Here is an 18746-nt window from a genome sequence, read left to right as displayed (position 1 = left end):
TGCAGATGTTTTTATTGCTTTCTGGAAGTGTGGAGTGGAGTGGGAGAAATTGATTGAAATTTTGGTACCAAGGAGAACTAGGATTACAGCTTTCAGCACCCAGATTTTCAAACCTCTTGTTTTGTTAATGTGCACATTAACTAATCCTGTCCAAAATTCTGCCCATTATATATATATATGCCACTTTGACTTAAATATCAACAAGTTAACCAGGACAAAGATACATTTTTAGTCTAATAATATAAAGTACACGCGAGTGTAGTGTGAAAATTTTCCAGGATGACTTGGCTGCAACATGATGGATCATGTTAATGCAAATGGCAGAACTGGTTATAGGATGACCAGAGTGGACAGTTGCCGTGGTGGCAGTACACAGCGGTATGTTTAACCTCATGTGCTTCACATGTTTCTGATGTTCTGTTGCTGCAGACAGCAGTGGGTTTAGTATGTGTCGAAGCCCAGAGAGAGTCTGTTTTTAAAATTACAATTCAATGCAGTTGCATGGGCCAAATCTCTGTGCTGATAGGTCTCTATTTATTAGCATGACCTTATTATCACACTGTGGCAAAGCATTCTGCAGTCACCAAAACTGGCACCTTCCATGGTTAATTTCCATTGTTGTACACTGAGGTATCTGTAGCGTTTGTGTCTCGCCATCATATCATGTCATTTACCATATCATTAAGAGGATGCCTCAATTTCTGCTTTGCATCTCCCCATGTGGTAGCCTTTGTTTGTGCACCCCATCGGGATTTCTTCAATTATGCGGATTTGTATGCAGAGCATGCTCACGAGACGAATCTGTAATTAGTTCCCTAGCCATGTAAGGCTGTACGTTGCAATGATTGTAGAACAGCTCAGGTGTTGAAGGTGAATGGAGTAATGCTTGATGTTCACAATAATGTATCAACTGTTCATAATAAAATGTTTATGTTATTTTTTTTAACAAGACATATAACTATAACAATAGCTGAATACTACAAGTATATAGTACCAATGTAGGTCAGCCAGTCTGAAAAATAATCGGCTGATTTTTCAGTCAAGTCAAAAATGTCTCGAGGGGCTTTCCCACCCAGTCCAAGCTCTCTAGAAAGACAAGGGGAACTCTCCAAAAACGTTAAAACATGAAGAAAGCATAAGAAATCCTTGCAGAGGAAATTCAAAGTAAGATCCTGTGGTTAGTTGGGTCTCCAATCAGGTTGGGAATAGCATTTATAAGAATGTAAAAAGTATTTGCAGGTAATAGCTAAGTCAAAAAAAAGCAGATCAGAAGAGATCTCACCTACACATAGTCACAGTGACTTTTTGTCACAAAGTCTTGGCTGACTGGCAGTATGTTTTTTCGTCTTTGCAACAATTACTTTTTCATCTCCCTGTCGACAAGATTCAGAATCAGCTCAGTCAAGATTAAATTGCTATATCTTTCCAAAATAACTGTGTGCTATTGTAGTGCTTCACAATTTACACTATTTGAGAGCATAATTTTCTACAGATGTGAGGAACATGACTATGTAAGATCAAATATAATGTATTTTTTCTGTAAACAAATTCTGCCTTTTGTTCATTAGATGGTTTGAATTAATGTTTATCAGAGTTATTTCTGTGCATTTGTGCATTCACTCATTTCTCTCTCTTTTTCCCATGCACAGTTCTTAGGGGGCACAAAGCTTCAGAACCAGGCATAAAGAAAATACAGTTGAGCTCATACTCCACATAATATTATAGACATCAAACAAGCATCACTAACACTGAATATCCACCAAAGTGATGTTCTAATTATTGGCAGTTAGTAACACATTTACTCAGTGAAATAAACTAAAACAGAACTGACAAATGAAACAGTGCAAAATGTTGCGAGCTTAAGTATCATTACTCAGACTTTCACAAACTCTTACTTCTCAGAAAGACATGCACATTCTTTTCATGAATGCACACAATTTGTGCTACAATCTGGAAGAGACAAACTTTTTTAAGATAAGGTTAAATTTGTAGTGGCTCTAGTAGGTTTTTGTTGTACAATGAACAAAAAATAAATAATGGAATAATAAATGGAGTTCTGCAGAGTGAGGACAGCTGCAACACAGGTTTATAACCTACTCACAGTTACTTCTTCCTCTCATGTTGGACTGAGGACGGACTGGACGCTACAGTGACTCACTATCGCCTCTTGAGGTACAGAGTGGTATTACGAGACAGGACGGGCCTGGTCTAGCTGGTAGAATGTTAACTTCAGTAGACATCTCTGCAACACAACACATAAGCATCTTTGACATAACATCAACACTGATATTTCTTCACATGCTGTTGATCTTAGTTAATTTTTGATTGATTTAACCTAAAATACTTACATATTGCCCCTTTAAAATTAGCAGTTTAAATAAATCCTCTCTAACATAGTCTCTCACATGAAGTTAATGACCTTTTAATTAGTTTGTATTTATTCTAGGGCTATTTTACTGGATTGCTTTATACTGTGGAGGTGTTCATGTTACTGTGTCCACACCCTGTACTTACACTTTAAGCTATAAGCTATATACATGTGCCTGCTTTTTTCGCTAAACTGCTTGAGTGCTTCTATGCACATGTATGTATATGTGCTTATGTGTAGCTACATATGTGTGTCTAGCAGTTCTTCCTGGGGCAATGTGTACTTCCAGCTTCTGCCTCTCCTGTATGCGAGTGTGATGTTTCCTTGACAACCTTGTCCCAGATGCTGCAATCACCATGGGGATGGTGCTGCTGAATGAGGCTGCCACCTCCAAAGGAGACGTTGGCAAGAGGAGAAGTAAGTAGATTGTTTTCAGCTTTTGTCTTATCATTATTATTGTCCTTTTTCTTTCCATTTTCAAGCGCCAGTTCCTCAATTTTTGTGTGTTCTAAGGGGAAGCAGTTGTCAGGAGTGTACGCAAGGTGTGTGTGTGTGTGTGTGTGTGTGTGTGTGTGTGTGTGTGTGTGTGTGTGTGTGTGTGTGTGTGTGTGTGTGTGTGTGTGTGTGTGTGTGTGTGTGTGCGTGTGTGTGTGTGTGTGTGTGTGTGTGTGTGTGTGTGTTTAAGCTGGTGCCACCTTGTAATTACCAGATAAGTGATTTATACTTGGAGCACCCAATATGTAACGTACACACTGTAAAGCAATAATTCTTATAAGATGCACAGTGTAATAAGATGTGTTATAAGTATAACTGAGAAAAAAACAAAGCGACTGATGCACAGTAATAATAGATGTGTTATAATATATAACTGAAAAAACAAAGTTTAATAACAGCAAAAAGTTAAACAAACACAAAAATAGTTACACATACAGATATTGTTTGTTTTCATTTTAAATGTATTCGCTAATTAAAATTTCTTATAATCGAAGGCAAGACACAAGTTCAGGTATCAGCATGAAATTCTTCTGGCTGCTGTTTACAGCTTGGCCTCTTCTTAGGAAAGGGCATCTTCTGACTGTATCCTTAACAGCAGGGAAGTCCTATTGCTGCAGACTTACAGACTTACCCTGAGTGCTGAGAAAATTCTCCTTCCTTAAGATTGGTTTGCACTTGCCAAATTATTAACAGGTGATTTCTTTGCGAAGCCTCTTGCCACCGCTCTCTGTCACCAGGAAATAACATTTCATTACTTGGCTTCCCACCACTCCAGGCTACACTGAAAAGGACAAATGTGTTTCAGCTGTCTCTTATGCTTTGTGCTCACTAGCCTAAGTTTAGTTGGAATACATGTCCTCTTTGTGGAATAGACACTTTGTTACATGTTTTGTTTCAGATGGGATCTCTATTTTTTTCCCCTACCTGAAACACAAATAGATGTGTGTCGGGTAGGGGAAGTATTTACTGGTGAAAAACACAGCTGAAGTCTTAATGGCTAGACGGACACAATCTGGAAGGTGTTCCATCGCTTATATCAAGCATGTTTGATACAGATGCAGTTGGCCAGTTGGTTGCAGCAGGGTGCCAGCCTTCTCATAGTAGGGTGTTGAAAGACCCCGAAAACCTGAAACGCAGACAGATTTTCAAATTCAGACACACATGCAGAATCATATTAACAGTTTTCTTTTGCATGAGAAAGTAAGATGAAAAAAAAAAATGATAAATAAAAAAAATGCAGTCAAAAAGATCTAGCAAGATAGAAAAATATATATATAAAATCCTTTCCATTAGTATTTTTTACTATCAGTTTAAACTCACGGGTCGGTTTACCCAAAGAACAAAAAAAAACTGTTCACACTGAGGTTTGAGCATAATCCAAAGCAACTAAAATATTCTTTCCGGAGAGACAAATTGCTGTTCATTTTTTTCAAATGTCATTTTTGATGCAAACACCAAATTCCGTCCACCCTTTGTGTAATAGCAGCAGAAGTATCAGAAAACTTCTGATACTTCAGTTTCAGAATTATATAGGAGTAGTAGGAAATGGTTTGACCAAAAAGTGATGAGAGAGAATAGTTTTTGGGCCTTGTAAAAAATGATTCAGTATTAAATGGGTAAAACATACCATATTTAACAGCAGTGCTAGGCAGAAAGACATACACACACGCACACACACACATACACACACACAACCACACACACACACACACACTGTAAGCCACTCAAAGATGACAACCAAATTTCCAGGTCAGTGTAGCTGTGGAAACCAAATCTGGCCAGGGACACCCTTTTCCATTTATGGGGGAAAAGATGAAGGGTTTTTATACATTAATCAAATATAAATGGGGCCTCTGAACTATACAGAAGAAATGCTGTATTGAGGTTTTAAAACCAGGATTTCCATGCATGGTTTTGTAATTGGTATCACACTAAATTGTTACTGGTAGTCTCACAAAATTAAGACCAGATATTCCAACAACCATGTTACTTCAGCCAGCAAGGAGCTCACAGAGGGGATGATTAATTGATGTCAAAACTGTCAAATGGAGTTTCTTTGAAATTTCTGTCATCGTCTCCAATGCTAAAAGGTCCAAAGCTACTGCAAAGATGAGAGAATTGAAGCCTGCCATTTTTTTCAAGAAAACGTAAATGTGTTTTACTCCAACAAGGCACACCAATGTACTAAAAGTGACAAATCTCTCTTGATTAAAGAGCAGCTGCTCCCTGACAGCTCCTCATGAGTCTTGTCTGGAGGTGTTAAGGATGTCACGCAGTTCATCATTTCAGATGGAGGTGGTCACTTGACAATACTAATTACATACTGGCTTTCAACATTTTTCCTTTAGCATCCAAGCAGAGTTTCTGCATAATCTTCACATTATGATAGGGGGAGATAGATATTAGATGGCCTGTACTTGTAATTACCTCAAACGCATAAACGCAGTTACACACAAGTGGATTTAATTAGAGTCAGTGTGATGAAAAAGCAACTCGAGCAGCCTTTCAATTGCCTCTGCGAGGCTGCACACTCATGCATACACATGCAAGCACACACACTAAAAAAAACTCTAAAGCAAGATTAGCAACTTTTTGTTCTACCTTACCCATGAATTGTCCTTGAGATGTTAAAGCTTGCCAATTAAAATGATAATGACTTTATAACTAGCTCAAAACTTGTTTCTCAGAATCAGACTGAACACTCACACACACAACTACATACACAGACACATCCATATGTGCTCACATAATTATCACCTTTGTAATGCTGACACATCACGTAACAGTCCAGTCTCTCTTCCTTTCTTTGTTCATCTTCATCCTTTCTTCCTCCGTCTCACTCTCTTTATCTCCCTTTTCTTCCTTCTCTTCTTAGGTGCAGAAACTTGTATTTTTTAATATATCAGCGACTTGAATTCAACCTCCTCCTTTATATAATTACCTATTAGCTGTACCGCTTATCCTTTGAGGGTCATGGGGGGGGGGGGCAGAGCCAGTCCCAGCTGAAACCAGGCGAGAGGCGGGGGTAAACCCTGGACCGGTCACCAGTCTATCACAGGGCCGCCATAAAGAGACAAACAACCGTTCACGCTCACATTCACACCCACGGGCACTTTAGAGTCGCCAGTTAACCTAACCTGCATGACTGTGGGGCGAAGCAGGAGAACCCGGAGGAAACCCATGCAGGCATGGGGAGACCATGTAGCCTCCACTCAGAGAGGCTGGAACCCAGAACCTTCTCGCTGTGAGGCGACGCTGCTAACCACTCCACCACTGTGCTGCCCTTTCCTGTATACAATTACCACCTGCTAATTTCAATAAACTGAAGCAAACACATCATGCAGATTACATTCTACTGCTGCGCAAGCATACCACTGCTGACAGAAACCTGTTACGTAAAGCGCACACACAATGTCAGCACACAAGCATGAAAAGAATGAACAATTTTATATCCCACACAACACTGTCGCTGCAAAAACATACTCACACACATATGGACACATAAATTAAATAAGTGCATTATAAAGCGGCACAGAGAATAGTCATCTGTCAGTAATAGAGAGAGGATTAAGCTTGAACTGTAGTGTAATCACTGGATGTGGGTGTTTAAATCCCTGACTTATACTATAGCTTCCATACTGCTGAGTGTCGCTACAGGAAGTTATCTGCCGCTTCCGTGGGCATCTGCACCAGAAATCACGGCACACACACTGTTTCTCAGCAAGGGAGTTACTGAACGAGTAAATGGAGTTACAAAATCACTCTATATGCAATATTGGTGGATGTATGTGTGGTGGGTAAGATGAGATAGTCTGAGGGAAGGTGAAAGTGAAGAGGATGAAATGTGAATAAGAGTGAAACATTTAGTTCCTTATTTTGGTATGCAGCAGAATAACTATTCCTCTTGCAGACCCATGAAAGACAAAGGTGTAAAAAAATGGCTGTTGACATACGTTCCAAAAATGACAATAAATTGATAAAGTGATCATGAAACACACTGCAACACTTTTTCTAAACAGATTATATGTTTTGTCTGTAAAATATTAATCTGCTGTGTAACTATCAAATAATACTAATGTAGTAAAAAGTACAATATTTCCCTCTGAAATGTAGTAAAGTAGCAGCAAATGGAAATATTCAAGAAATGTGCAAGTACCTTAGAATTTTTACTTGAGTAAATGTACTTACAGTGTACTTAAGTGTAAATGTACTTTCTCAACGTCCACCACTGTTCCACTGTTATTTCCTCATTTTTTCTCTTTAATAGAGAACACTGAAAGGGAGAAATTGGTATCCACAGCCTGCACGTGTACAAGTTTCACTTCAAAAAAAAAAACCCAGATATACTGTACACGATTAAAGTGTGGTCATATTAGCACAGATACATACATAACCAAACAACAAGCCATAAATGTACTTACATGCATATAAACACACACATGCGGATGTAAAGATCTATATAAACAGTGATCGGTTAGGGCTACTATGGCAGATGGAACAAAACTCCTACCAAAGCAGGCCCTCTTCCATGTTAAGATCCTGCGACCAGATAGAAATTATGTGAAGAGACGATTGATATGTCTGCGATTCCTCTGTTGCTGAGGTCTGAGAGATTTGGCATAGGAAGGCTTATCATTTTGGATACAATATGTGTGATTCTATTATGTTCGTTTTTATTGGAAACAGTTAGAATGGCGAAGAACCAGGAACTTTACCAACAATTTACCAACAAGCCCTGGTTCCGTCTGCCGCAGATTGGTGTAAAACAATGAATTGCGGGTGACTGTATCCAAAGGTTGAGCCACTTATGTCTCTTGCAGCCTGTTGAAAGAATAAACTGTTAAGAACCATTTAGCATCACAATATCTATTCATACTTGTCCTCCTAATGAGATTGGCTTAACTTAATATGTTTATTGGCTTCCTCCTGCTTGGGAAATGTAAATGTATTTTCTACCATGCCAATATATCATGATTTGAACTGAGCCAAGTCATACCATCAAAAGAGGGATTACCACCTTTGTCATTGAGGGAAATCATTCAGTTTAAACAACTTGTCATTTCGCCAAGGTCATAAATCTCTTAGCATATTAGCATGCTTACTGTGTGTGTACATGGGAGTGTCATTATCCACGGGTGCACACTAAGACATCTCTCAGTCATAATTGATGAGCTATGGGAAACACGTCTCACTGTGCTTAATGAAGATACACGGACGTTCTTTCCGTCGCTCCCACAGTCGCGGGCACATACGTGGATGTGGCAACCCAGAGAACACGGGGGGGCATAAGGGCTCTCCCTAGAGAGACACTCTCAAATATGCAGTACTCTCAATAAAGTCACTCAAGTCAATGTCACACACACACACGCAGGTTTGTATTACAATACTTGTCAGGACACTGTTTTGAATTAGTTATCAGCATAACCTTTCTCTAACCCCAGATCTGTCCTCTCACCTCTAAAAAAAAAACAAAAAACCTTGTCTGTGCTTGTAAAATATCCACTATTTTATATTGTAAAATATCCACTGTGTCCACATCTTTGGGACAGAGCATGTTCGACCGTCAGTAGACCCTTCTTGTGGTAGCAGAACGAGCAGGTACGGGAGGGGTAGAGCGACGGGAGATATCCGCTAGTTAATCTGCGTTGTTCTCTTAGTCGGATAAAAAAAATAAAAATAAATAATCCCACAAGAATAGAAGTACAAGAAAACGCATACACATACACTGATTGGTGAGTGGGACGCCTGTGTGTTTGTTCATCTAAGTGTGTATGCCTGTGGTAAATGGATAAGGACTTGACTGATATCAATTGCCGTCTCACACACATACCCACACAGACACACAGCTCTGTCACAGCCTGTGTACCATGATTCTTATGTTGAATTGTAAAAGGAAGATATCAGTAGAAAGTGAAACAAAGAAAGGAAGGGGAACAGTGATAGAGGTGACCCCGAGTTATGACACCAGACATAGTGTTATACATACAGTACATGCATTACATCCACACACACAGACACACAAACTACTGGAGCCCTGAAGATGAATAAAAGCACAGACTCACAAATTGACACTGAGAATCTGTCTCACAATTTCCCAGCCAAATCTTTTGTTCTCACATTGGCTCGCTCTCCCGCTCTCTCTCTCTCTCTCTCTCTCTCCCACAAGCACACACACAGACACTGAGAACAAGCGGATATCTCACTATTTAGTCTCCAGGAGAGGTCCTCATCCTAATCCCTGATTAACAATATCAGTTGGTGGTGACAGTTTAATTCAACACAGTGCCTTTCAAGGATTAGCTGCTACATGAGGGTGTGTGCATACACTCATACATCCACACATACAGACACATGCAATTCCCATTCAGACTAAAGATTGTGCTTATGTATATTTCACTTTAGAATAGCCACTGAGGAAATAAGATCATAGCTGCAAACAGAATTTCCTGCAACACTGCAACGTTGATAATGAAAAGAATTAAGGGATTCTCTAAATAAAGGTAAATATTAAAGTGTTTTGGCATGGTGATGAATGCCAGGCATTGTTTTCGAAGTTTTCTCAACTAGAATTTTAGCAAATGTTTGAATATCTTTCTAAGTTATCATCCGAGAGTTTGCATGTAGGCCTGAGTAGGTGCGTACATGCATGTGTTTGTGTGTGTGAACCACTAGTACGAAGAGAAGAAGATGTTTTCAGTGTGTACTGTGTCTAAACCCTGCAAGCACATTCAATTTGAGCAGAGATCAAACAGAGAGTTGCATCAGTGGTTCTAACGTGCTTGAAATGGATGCCTTTAGCCAGGAAGCAAACATTCTCACAGGCCATTGTCTAATGATTATTATGCATATATCAGGGTGTCTGAAGGACCTGCAAAAAGTTGGAAAAATATGTAAATTCAAAAGCACCAAGCGTAGTTAGATCGGTTTTCAAGAGATCTTGTTGTAGTTTCTTCTTATTTCCTAATGTTATATTCTGAAACTGCTATTCTAACCAGAAAATTTACCCTGATGACTTTACGTGTGTGCGCGTGTGTGTCTTTGCAGTCATCTGCCTGGTTGGCCTTGGCCTGGTGGTGTTTTTCTTCAGCTTCCTGCTCTCCATTTTCAGGTCCAAGTACCATGGATACCCCTACAGGTAACTATAGCAACCATGCAGTACGCATTGTGCAGATGCCCGCACCAGTTTCATCCAGCTTACTTGACAGTTATTCAAACACAATATACAAGTATACAATGAATCTTAAAAGCACTGAAGTTGGCGTGAAATCATTGCAAACTTATTGCCGACACGGTGCAAATATTCAAGGCCAAAACAGGATCCAACAATTCCCATTATTCCTTTTGATTTTAAGGCAGTTGTTCGATTGGAAACACTCCTTCAAAAATGTACAAGCCACAGAGCCAAGGTTCCTCCAACCTTACTGCTAAAACAGATTTTTTTTTTCCTGGATTAATTACATTTCTTTGACATTTTGCAGTACACTCAATATACAGTGTATTCACATATTTTTTTCTTCTTTACCCTGAAAGTTAAATTAAAGAAATTACAGATTTAATGTGTGACGGAAAACACTCTCTACGTCTGTAGACTCTGGGTCTAGTTCATCGCCACTGGAGCGTCTGTAGGATATTACATCACAACAATAGAACACATCCAGCTGCAGCAACTCACCTCTGGAGCTGGAGGGGATTCAAGAGGTTGAAGGCACTTCACTGCGGCAGATAATTTGTTGTCATGGGGGCTTGAACTCTGTGGTGACGTTAAGCTTGAAGTAGGATCAAATAGCAGTATGGCTGGTCGGGGGGGGGGGCTTAAAGTCCAGTAATACTAGTCCAGAGACTGTAATGCATTTGACAGAAGGTTTAGTTGTGGTTTATTTTGAAAAATACTTTCCTTGTCCAAGAATTTTCCAGTATTTTGGTACTTATTGTTTTGAAAATAGGGATCCGCTTGAAGCAAGGGAAAACAGCAGTTTTGAAGTTTATTAATCATTCATTTATTATTTTACTCTTCATACAGTTGAATTATTAATACAGCATGAGACATTCCTAAAAACTAGAACACTACACTGATACTTACTGAATGCGTATTGTTTTTTACGAAACATATAAACATTTGAAATTTTGAGCCAAAAAAAAAAAAAACCTGTGTAATTAGGAAGCGGTCAGTACCATTTCTTTATGGCATAATAAGTTTATGAAGCAATAATTAATAATAAGTTTACGGGTCTGCTACTGATAAACACAGATGTGCCTTCAGTAAGCATTTGAGCAACTTTCTAGAAACAGTTTGAGCAAGTTTTTTTTTTTTTTTTTTAAATCTCTTTCTTAATCATCATCATCTTTGGCCTCTGCTAAAAATGCATTGTCTTATTGTGCAACACAAGCCAAAAAAAACCCAAACACCTTATTTATATCCGTTCTCTTCTTGTCTTCCTATTCCCTCCATTGTTTCTCTCTTTCCCCCTCTCTACTCTACCATATAATCTTCCTTTGTATCTCAGCTTCCTTATTAAGTGAAGAAAGACCGAAGAGGAGGTTAGAGGGTGGCGAAGAGGCGGTAGGTGAGGAGAAGAGGAGGCAAGAAGATACTTGAAGAAGAGGGGGCAGTGTTAGAATTGAGTCTAGAGTGCATGGTTGTTGTTTTTTTTGTTTGTTTGTTTGTTTTTTATCATCGAGTGCTTTCATCAACTCTGCAAACTGAATAGAAAATAAATTATTCCCACTTACACTGGAAAATAAAGGTGTTTTGCATGTCTCTGTATCTTTGTCATTTCTTAATGGCTCATTTCAGTGTGTGAATATTCTGTGGGGGTAGATACACCGACCTGTGGTATGCTGTTTTTTTAGTCCATGTTCTGGACCATATTTATGAAAACTGTGCTAAAGATGAAGGAAGAGTGAAGACAGCTGAATTCACAGAGAGTGGGTTGAGGTAAAGTTTTGTGATGACTTAGTAGGCTTACCTGCTCAACAGGTGCAAAATCTCTCTAATGTCAATCTTTCCAATTACATTACATTATGCAGCTGGGGGAGAGGAACTGATTAAGATCACCAGCGTCATATTCTAGGTTTAGAGCTCAGTCTGATTCAGTTTCAAGGAGCAAACAGCTTGGAATTCCTGCCGTACGGCTCAGACAGTAAAGTGCACATAGATTTCTACAGACACACATGGAAATGCATAAGTCCAGTCATTACTGTAACTGGGTTTTGTTTGTTTGTGTTTGAGGTTTGGGCTTGAAACAGAACTTCCTCTGACTGCAAGCGTACATCTCCTTGACAAACTGTATGATTGCAATTGATTTTCGTGAACCAGGACCAAAATATGTTCTTTTTCTGTCTCCATCCCTGTAAGATCACGGAGCGTCCATTCTGTATGTATCTGCAAATTGTTCACTGCCAAAACCTTTCAAATGGAAATACACTGTACTTTCAACTGACAGCTGAGTTACGGTTCATGTTAGGCAACTAAAACCACTTGGATGAGGTTAGGCAAACGCTGTGGTCATAGTTCAACCGTATGTCAGTGGCACCAAACTTAAATCACTGATGCAAAATAGTAGCACATGAATCAAGTTCACAGTAGACTGGCCGCGAGTAGTGTAACTTTCCTTGCCAAATGTGAGCATATGTCATTTAGAGAATGCATACGTTACGAATTTTTTCACTTGTGGGCTGTCCACTAAAACACTGAGTGGGCAGGAGCATTGAATCCATTTATGTAACCTGCTGTGCGTGGGCAGACAGAGGAATGGTGCTGCAGATAGACCAGTTTGGACAAATGTAATAAAAATATTCCCTCCCAGACTTCCCATTCTTGTCTATTTTTGTTTTAAATCGCTGGAAGAGTGAACAATTTCCTGTGTACGTGTGTGCGAGGTGATCTTACCAAAACACAAATACTCACTGAGGAATGAATAAGCTCTCAGTCAGTCACCGTATTGAAACTGCCTCTCGCTGTCAGTTTTTATTCCTTGCCTTCCCTTTTATATGTAGTCAGGAACTGCTGTATATTGAACTGAAATAAAGGATTCAGCTGGCTATTGACTTGTTGAATTGTGTATTTGAATGTGCAAGTACATGCAGGCAATGGAACTAACTCAAAGGTTACTGAGAGAGTCCTCATGTTTACAGCGGAGACATTGTATAATTTGAATTACTACCTTGAGCAAAAATAGTAATAAGGATAGCCACCTTACAAGAGATGTCAAGTAATTACAGCAGCACCTGCCCTCTTTATGCTCATAGGAAAATAACTTCCTTTATTAGAATGAAGAGCAGTAATAACCGACTTATTGACAGAGTTTTTCTGGACATAGATTTGAGCGAAGCAGCGGAACAATGCCAATCGTCAGCACTCAGAGCAGAATTTCCCATCTGTTTCCCCTCAACTATTGGCCTTTACGTTGTGGAGAAAATAAGTAGAACAAATGTCACCTTTGGGGGGGGGGGGTGTAAATGATGGCAAATGGAGCAAAATCAAAGTGGGTATTAGACAAAGGGCAGCTGTTGAACAAAAGATGTAATGATTCATAGAATAATGTCTCCACTGCTTCAAAAAGTCACAGCACAGCCTGCTAAAATTATCCGCAAATCTTTTTGAAGTACTGTAGTTAAAGGTTTGAATTAGAGTACTTTTCGCTGGTAATGTAGAAATGTTATCATGCATAAAGACATGTTCACTCGAAGTACGATCTCTTAATCCTTCTCTGATCTAAGGCCTCAGTGCAGGTATTCAGAAATTGACAACTGATAGATACAATTTTATCAATAACATAATCCAACAATCTGAGAAATGCATTTTTTTTTTAAAGTTTGTTTAATGTTGCTCCAATTGTATACAGTATACAGTATGTAGACTGGATCTGTGAAACTAGATAATTCATTGTTACATTAATAATTATGCAATTAATAATAATTTTTTAAAAATAAAAACATTAATTGGCTCAGATTACACAGGTGTACATTTAGTGTTGTGACATTGTTTACCCTCCTGTTGTTATTTTTCAGTGGAAATCCTACAAACAGGTTGCACTTCCTGACTGCACGTGTACTTACTGAAGTGAAGTGAAGTGGGACAACATAGGGGGTCGAACAAACCTGATCAGCATTTCTCAGTGGCATGGAGACAAACTCCAATCACAGTAAATACACTAAATACAGATAAGTATAAGTCAAGTAAAACCCCTGAAATATGTTTAAAAGTAATAACTGCAAAATCAATATTTTTTTGTCCTCTAAAGTCTAAATACTGCTTTTCTTTTATTCTAACCTTATTAAAGCCCGATATGTAGGAAAATGTTGAAGTGGTAACCCTTCCTTTTGCCAAAAACTGGACATTGATGGAGATGGCATTACTTCTGTTTGTGGTCAGTTACACCCCAGAGAGGTCTAACGCCCTGCTTGACCTCCTATGAACAGACTGTTGTACAACTCAAATACCACAAATGCAAATAGACCTATTTTGGATTTGGAGGTGCACTTCTATGTGAAACTTACCGTCAGATCATGTCACATATATGGAGCATATGCAAGTCCACTATATATTAACCGTGTTTTACAGCTGCAGACCTCAAACAGAAGTAATGTGTCATTTTCTGTAGCTGACCTGGTTAAGTGTTTCACCACATGCCATGGAGAAATACACTCCTGCAACCATTTATTAATTAAGTAGGCTTAAAAAGAAAGTAATTCCTGGCACGCTAGTGACATTTAGGGAGTAGTTCTTTTTAGGAAATAAATAATAAAACGGCATTTCATCAGGTGGGTTTATCAGGGGGTGTGAATAAGTATGATTGTACGTCTCTTTCCCTGTGGTGTTCCAGCAGCCCACGGCGGGTGCCTTAAGCCCAGTGCATGCTGGGATTTTGCTTCTGCCACTTTGACTACAGAGCATACATAAAACGAGATGTGTCGCACAATTCAAAGGCATCACCGGTTCCCCAGTATAAATGAATAGGTTTTCTGAACAACAAAAGAACACATTCATAAGACGGGAAACCTTTCACAAATACATTAGTACTGTGTGACTATTCGTTATTGTTCTTTTGTACCCATTAATGTTTATTACCATGCTTCCATCTGAAGGAAGAAAATCAAAGAAATTCAGTCGGCATTTGGATGGTGACAGCAGGTCTGACATTTGTGGAGATCATGGTGGACGTATTTTATAAATAAAAATTCCGAGACAGCCTCAACTTTTCCAGGAGCCTCTTCCTGACTTCTGGTATCCTGTTGAAGAGTCGCTTCTTTACAGTCTGAATTACACACAGCCACCAAACGATTCCCGCCGTCCCATAATAAAATCAAGAGGTGACAGAAGGTTGCTTATCAGTCTTCATCTTTTACTGTTCATTGGAAGTTAGCTCCCTCTCTCTTTTTTTTACACCTGTACTTTCATTTCAGTTTTAACCTTGAACAGGCTCCCTGCCTGAGGCCGCTTTCGCACTGTCACAGCACCCATCCGGTGATTGTAACCTGAGGATATTATATATTGGTGCATGTATTGGGCATTTTTGCAACCTTGACAAGTGCTATAAAGCCTCACTTAATCGGAGCGCTGACATTCATGAACTGCTGTGCGATGAGGTTGTTCTAATCACTGCGCCAAGTCTTGGGTTACTTTTTTAATCTTTTTATTGTTTAAGGAACTTTGAAAATGTCCTTAGCAGTTTTGCTGGACAGTTTCCATTCGGCTTCTCTAACTTGATATATTACAATTGCTTCTAAATAAATTCAGGGCTACTGGTGCGTTTTATGTCAGCGCTTGTGCTGAGACCTGCCATCTTGTCTGATTCGCCTCTGACGTCTGATGCTGCCGTCTTACCTGACATCTGTGTCTGCTGCGACACAACGACCTTTGAGGAAACTCCTCTGCTGTCTGTCGGTTCGGGGCAGGATGCCACCTCACTGTGGACCAACCTCTCATCTCATCTGCAGTCCACAAACACTTTCTCAAGGCAGCCACACCACAGCTACAGTAATTATCATCAGAGCGCTGCTTCAGTTATTGCTGTTTTCTTGCATCAGTGTCTGTGTTTGTGTATGTGAGTGTACATCTGTGTCTGTGTCTTTGTGGGTGTGTACATGTATCAAAGTGTGTGCATGAGTCCGTGTCTATATGCATGTTTTTTTTGAATTGGTTGTGTAAGGTGGCGTGTGTGTGATTTTATAGGAAACAGCCGTGTTAGACTGAGGAGAATAGGACCATGGTTACATCTCTCTGTCTCATCTCTCTGGAACAAATATTTCCCAGTAAAGCTTCCCTTGTTTGAGGAACTTTTCTGAAAAACGTAATTGTTTGATGTTTTCAAGATGGGATAAGCCAGATTTCCACAAATGAAAAGATAATATGTATTGGAAACAGCTAAAAAAGCATCTTGCTCACAAGATTTTAAGAATAAATAATAAATGAAATTACTTGTTAAAATGGAGACTAGTTCGCAGCGTTCTTTCTTATTCTCTCCTTCTTTGATGATGCCTTGCTGCTGCATCTCCTCAGCAGTTCTTCTCTTAACGTGTGAAGGTTGGGTCATCATATGAACCTCCACACAAGAAGGGTTGGTTCTTTGTGTGAGTTGTTTTTCATGCGTGTGAAAAGGTAGAGGGCAAAAATCCTCACCAGCAGAATTTAAAGAAATTTCTCAAAGTGTCTTCATTTCTCAGTCTATACTTCTCATGTAATTTATTTTTTTTTGTAAATAATGCTGCGCTATCAGTAGTTGTGAATTGTGAAAAGTTACATGAAATGAAATAAAATAACAACATGTGGTGATTCAGTTTTTTTTTTTGGTCAGAGGAAATGAACAACTGTATTTGTTTTATAGCATGGGAGGCTTTGCATTAACTCATGTAAGCATCGCCATGCATCATGTACGACATCAATCCCCAATCTGTATGAAAACTCATTTCTTTTCATTTGACTCAATCTCTGCAACATCTTCAGGGGCCCTGCAAACACCCTCTACAACTTCTTACAGTAATCACGCCACTGATGAGAAAAGATACTTCAGAAAACTCATTGCAGAGAAGATAATTCAGTATTGCCTTGATTCCACCCCCAACCCTACACCCATCGCTGATGCCGCCATCGCCATTCCCACCAGATCCTGCCTGTGGATAAGAGAGGATCTGCCCTGAAACATAATCACTAAGATTTACAGCAATCAAAACAGCATTATCTGAAAGAGAGATGGGGGGGGGGGCTGCCAGAGTCTGTTATGGGAATGAAGAAAAAACATAAATAAAAAGATAAGTTTGCAGAGAATACTGGATGATGGTGTGATGTGACACCATCTGGGGTGCAGGATTCAGAAGTACCATCCACCACATCTGATATTACCACTTTTATTTGCAGGGGAACTTATTTTGAGAAGAGATTTCACCTCAGATCTCAAAAACAGTAAAGAAAAAAATCTTTAGAAAGAATCTGCAGGTGTACTTGTGAGTGTGTGTGTGTGTGTGTGTGTGTGTGTGTGTGTGTGTGTGTGTGTGTGTGTGTGCATGTGTGTGTGGTATCAAGGGGAAGACGAGATGTAATGTTATTTATCTTGTGAAAAACTTAGTTTTTTGCAAAAAGTCTACTCGTTGCATTGAAACTTATCAAAAATGTCTTCTTCTCAAAAGTCCTTCCGACTCATGTTTCACTTTCATCAGGCAATGGAAACAACTGTTTCTTTTCGTGATTAACCTTAAATGTAATATATCAAGCTAAAAACAATGTCTTTGTACCTGAAAAAATTGCATTCATCAAACAGAAACACTGATATAGCCGGGGCTAAGTTATATTTCAAAGCATATCATGGAAAAATAATTAATTTTGAATATATGCCTTGTTTAAAGTATAAGCCTGGTGTTATTCAACATTTTTGTCAGAAAGTCTAAGTTCAAAAACGTGTTGGTCTGTCTCTCAGAAATTTCAACTCATTAATTTTGAAACTGACAATTTGAATATTAGTATGCATTTCCTGTTCCTACTATGTATGGGACACATATGGTTTGAAGACAAAGCAGTGTGCAGAACATACAGAATGTGCATGAGGCCCTCTCTCACTGGTCTGAGACCAGCTTTACTCTTTACTTCTTCACCAAACAACATCCTGAACCCCTCAAGAGAAAGGCAGTCAACTTCCTCAACAAGTCGGAAAGTTTCCTGACGCAGAGATCTGAAGAGCTGTTTTTAGTCGAGACCTTCCATCCTATAACACCGCAAGACTGTCTCCATGGCAACCAGTGCCCTGAGACCTAAATGGAGAGCACTTACATCATAGTAACAGAGGAGGAGAGTAAGTGTTTCTGTTTATTTATTAAGTGATGTGTATGTGAGAGACACGGGAAGAAAGTTAGCGGAAAAACTGCCCTAAGCTGCCCGACCAAAACACCATTTGCATTTTCTTCTCATGTCCGCAAAATATAAGTTTTACAGCTTTTCATTACTTTTTATTAAAAAGAATCTCTCTACATGTTTTTTCTTTACCTTTTTTAACAGCTCATTTTCTTTGCAGTTTCAGACTTGCCGAGGTTCAGTCAAGATTTTTTTCTCTGGCAGTAAAGCCCTAACAAACACACATGCAAGCACACACACACGCACGCACGCACACACGTACAGACACCTTCACAGTTATATTCACGTGCACACTGTACCATGCAGGCTGTAATTACATGCTGTTACAGTGACGGCATTGGGACCTGTCAGGCTGCCGTTTATTTCAATGTCTCAAGGAGGTACGCTGTATCACTCAGAAAGTCTCACACACAGGCACACACACACAAACACTCAAATGCACACCACCCTGCTGGTGGTAAATGGGCTGCACTTATATAACGCTTTTCCAGTCTTATTGACCACTCAAAGCACTTTACACTACTGCCACATTCATACAGC

General features: G+C 39.3%; 1 protein-coding gene across 3 annotated transcripts in view; it reads left to right on the top strand.

The window, feature by feature from the left end:
• Positions 1-11619, top strand: part of tusc3 (tumor suppressor candidate 3) — a 68747-nt gene extending 57128 nt beyond the window's left edge. For 2 of the 3 annotated variants that reach the window (XM_040147116.1, XM_040147118.1), the window contains exons 8-10: positions 2711-2785; positions 9908-9998; positions 11368-11619. In XM_040147116.1, the coding sequence (XP_040003050.1) occupies positions 2711-2785; positions 9908-9998; positions 11368-11383 (182 nt within the window). In that variant the 3' untranslated portion in view covers positions 11384-11619. Of the gene's footprint in view, positions 1-2710; positions 2786-5738; positions 5833-9907; positions 9999-11367 lie in introns of those variants that run through there. The other variant, XM_040147117.1, reaches the window with a different exon arrangement.
• The last annotated feature ends 7127 nt before the right edge of the window (positions 11620-18746 follow it).

This window comes from Xiphias gladius, chromosome 15, assembly GCF_016859285.1.
Source record: "Xiphias gladius isolate SHS-SW01 ecotype Sanya breed wild chromosome 15, ASM1685928v1, whole genome shotgun sequence".
Lineage (NCBI taxonomy): Eukaryota > Metazoa > Chordata > Actinopteri > Istiophoriformes > Xiphiidae > Xiphias > Xiphias gladius.
This window is presented reverse-complemented; position numbering and strand designations above follow the sequence as displayed.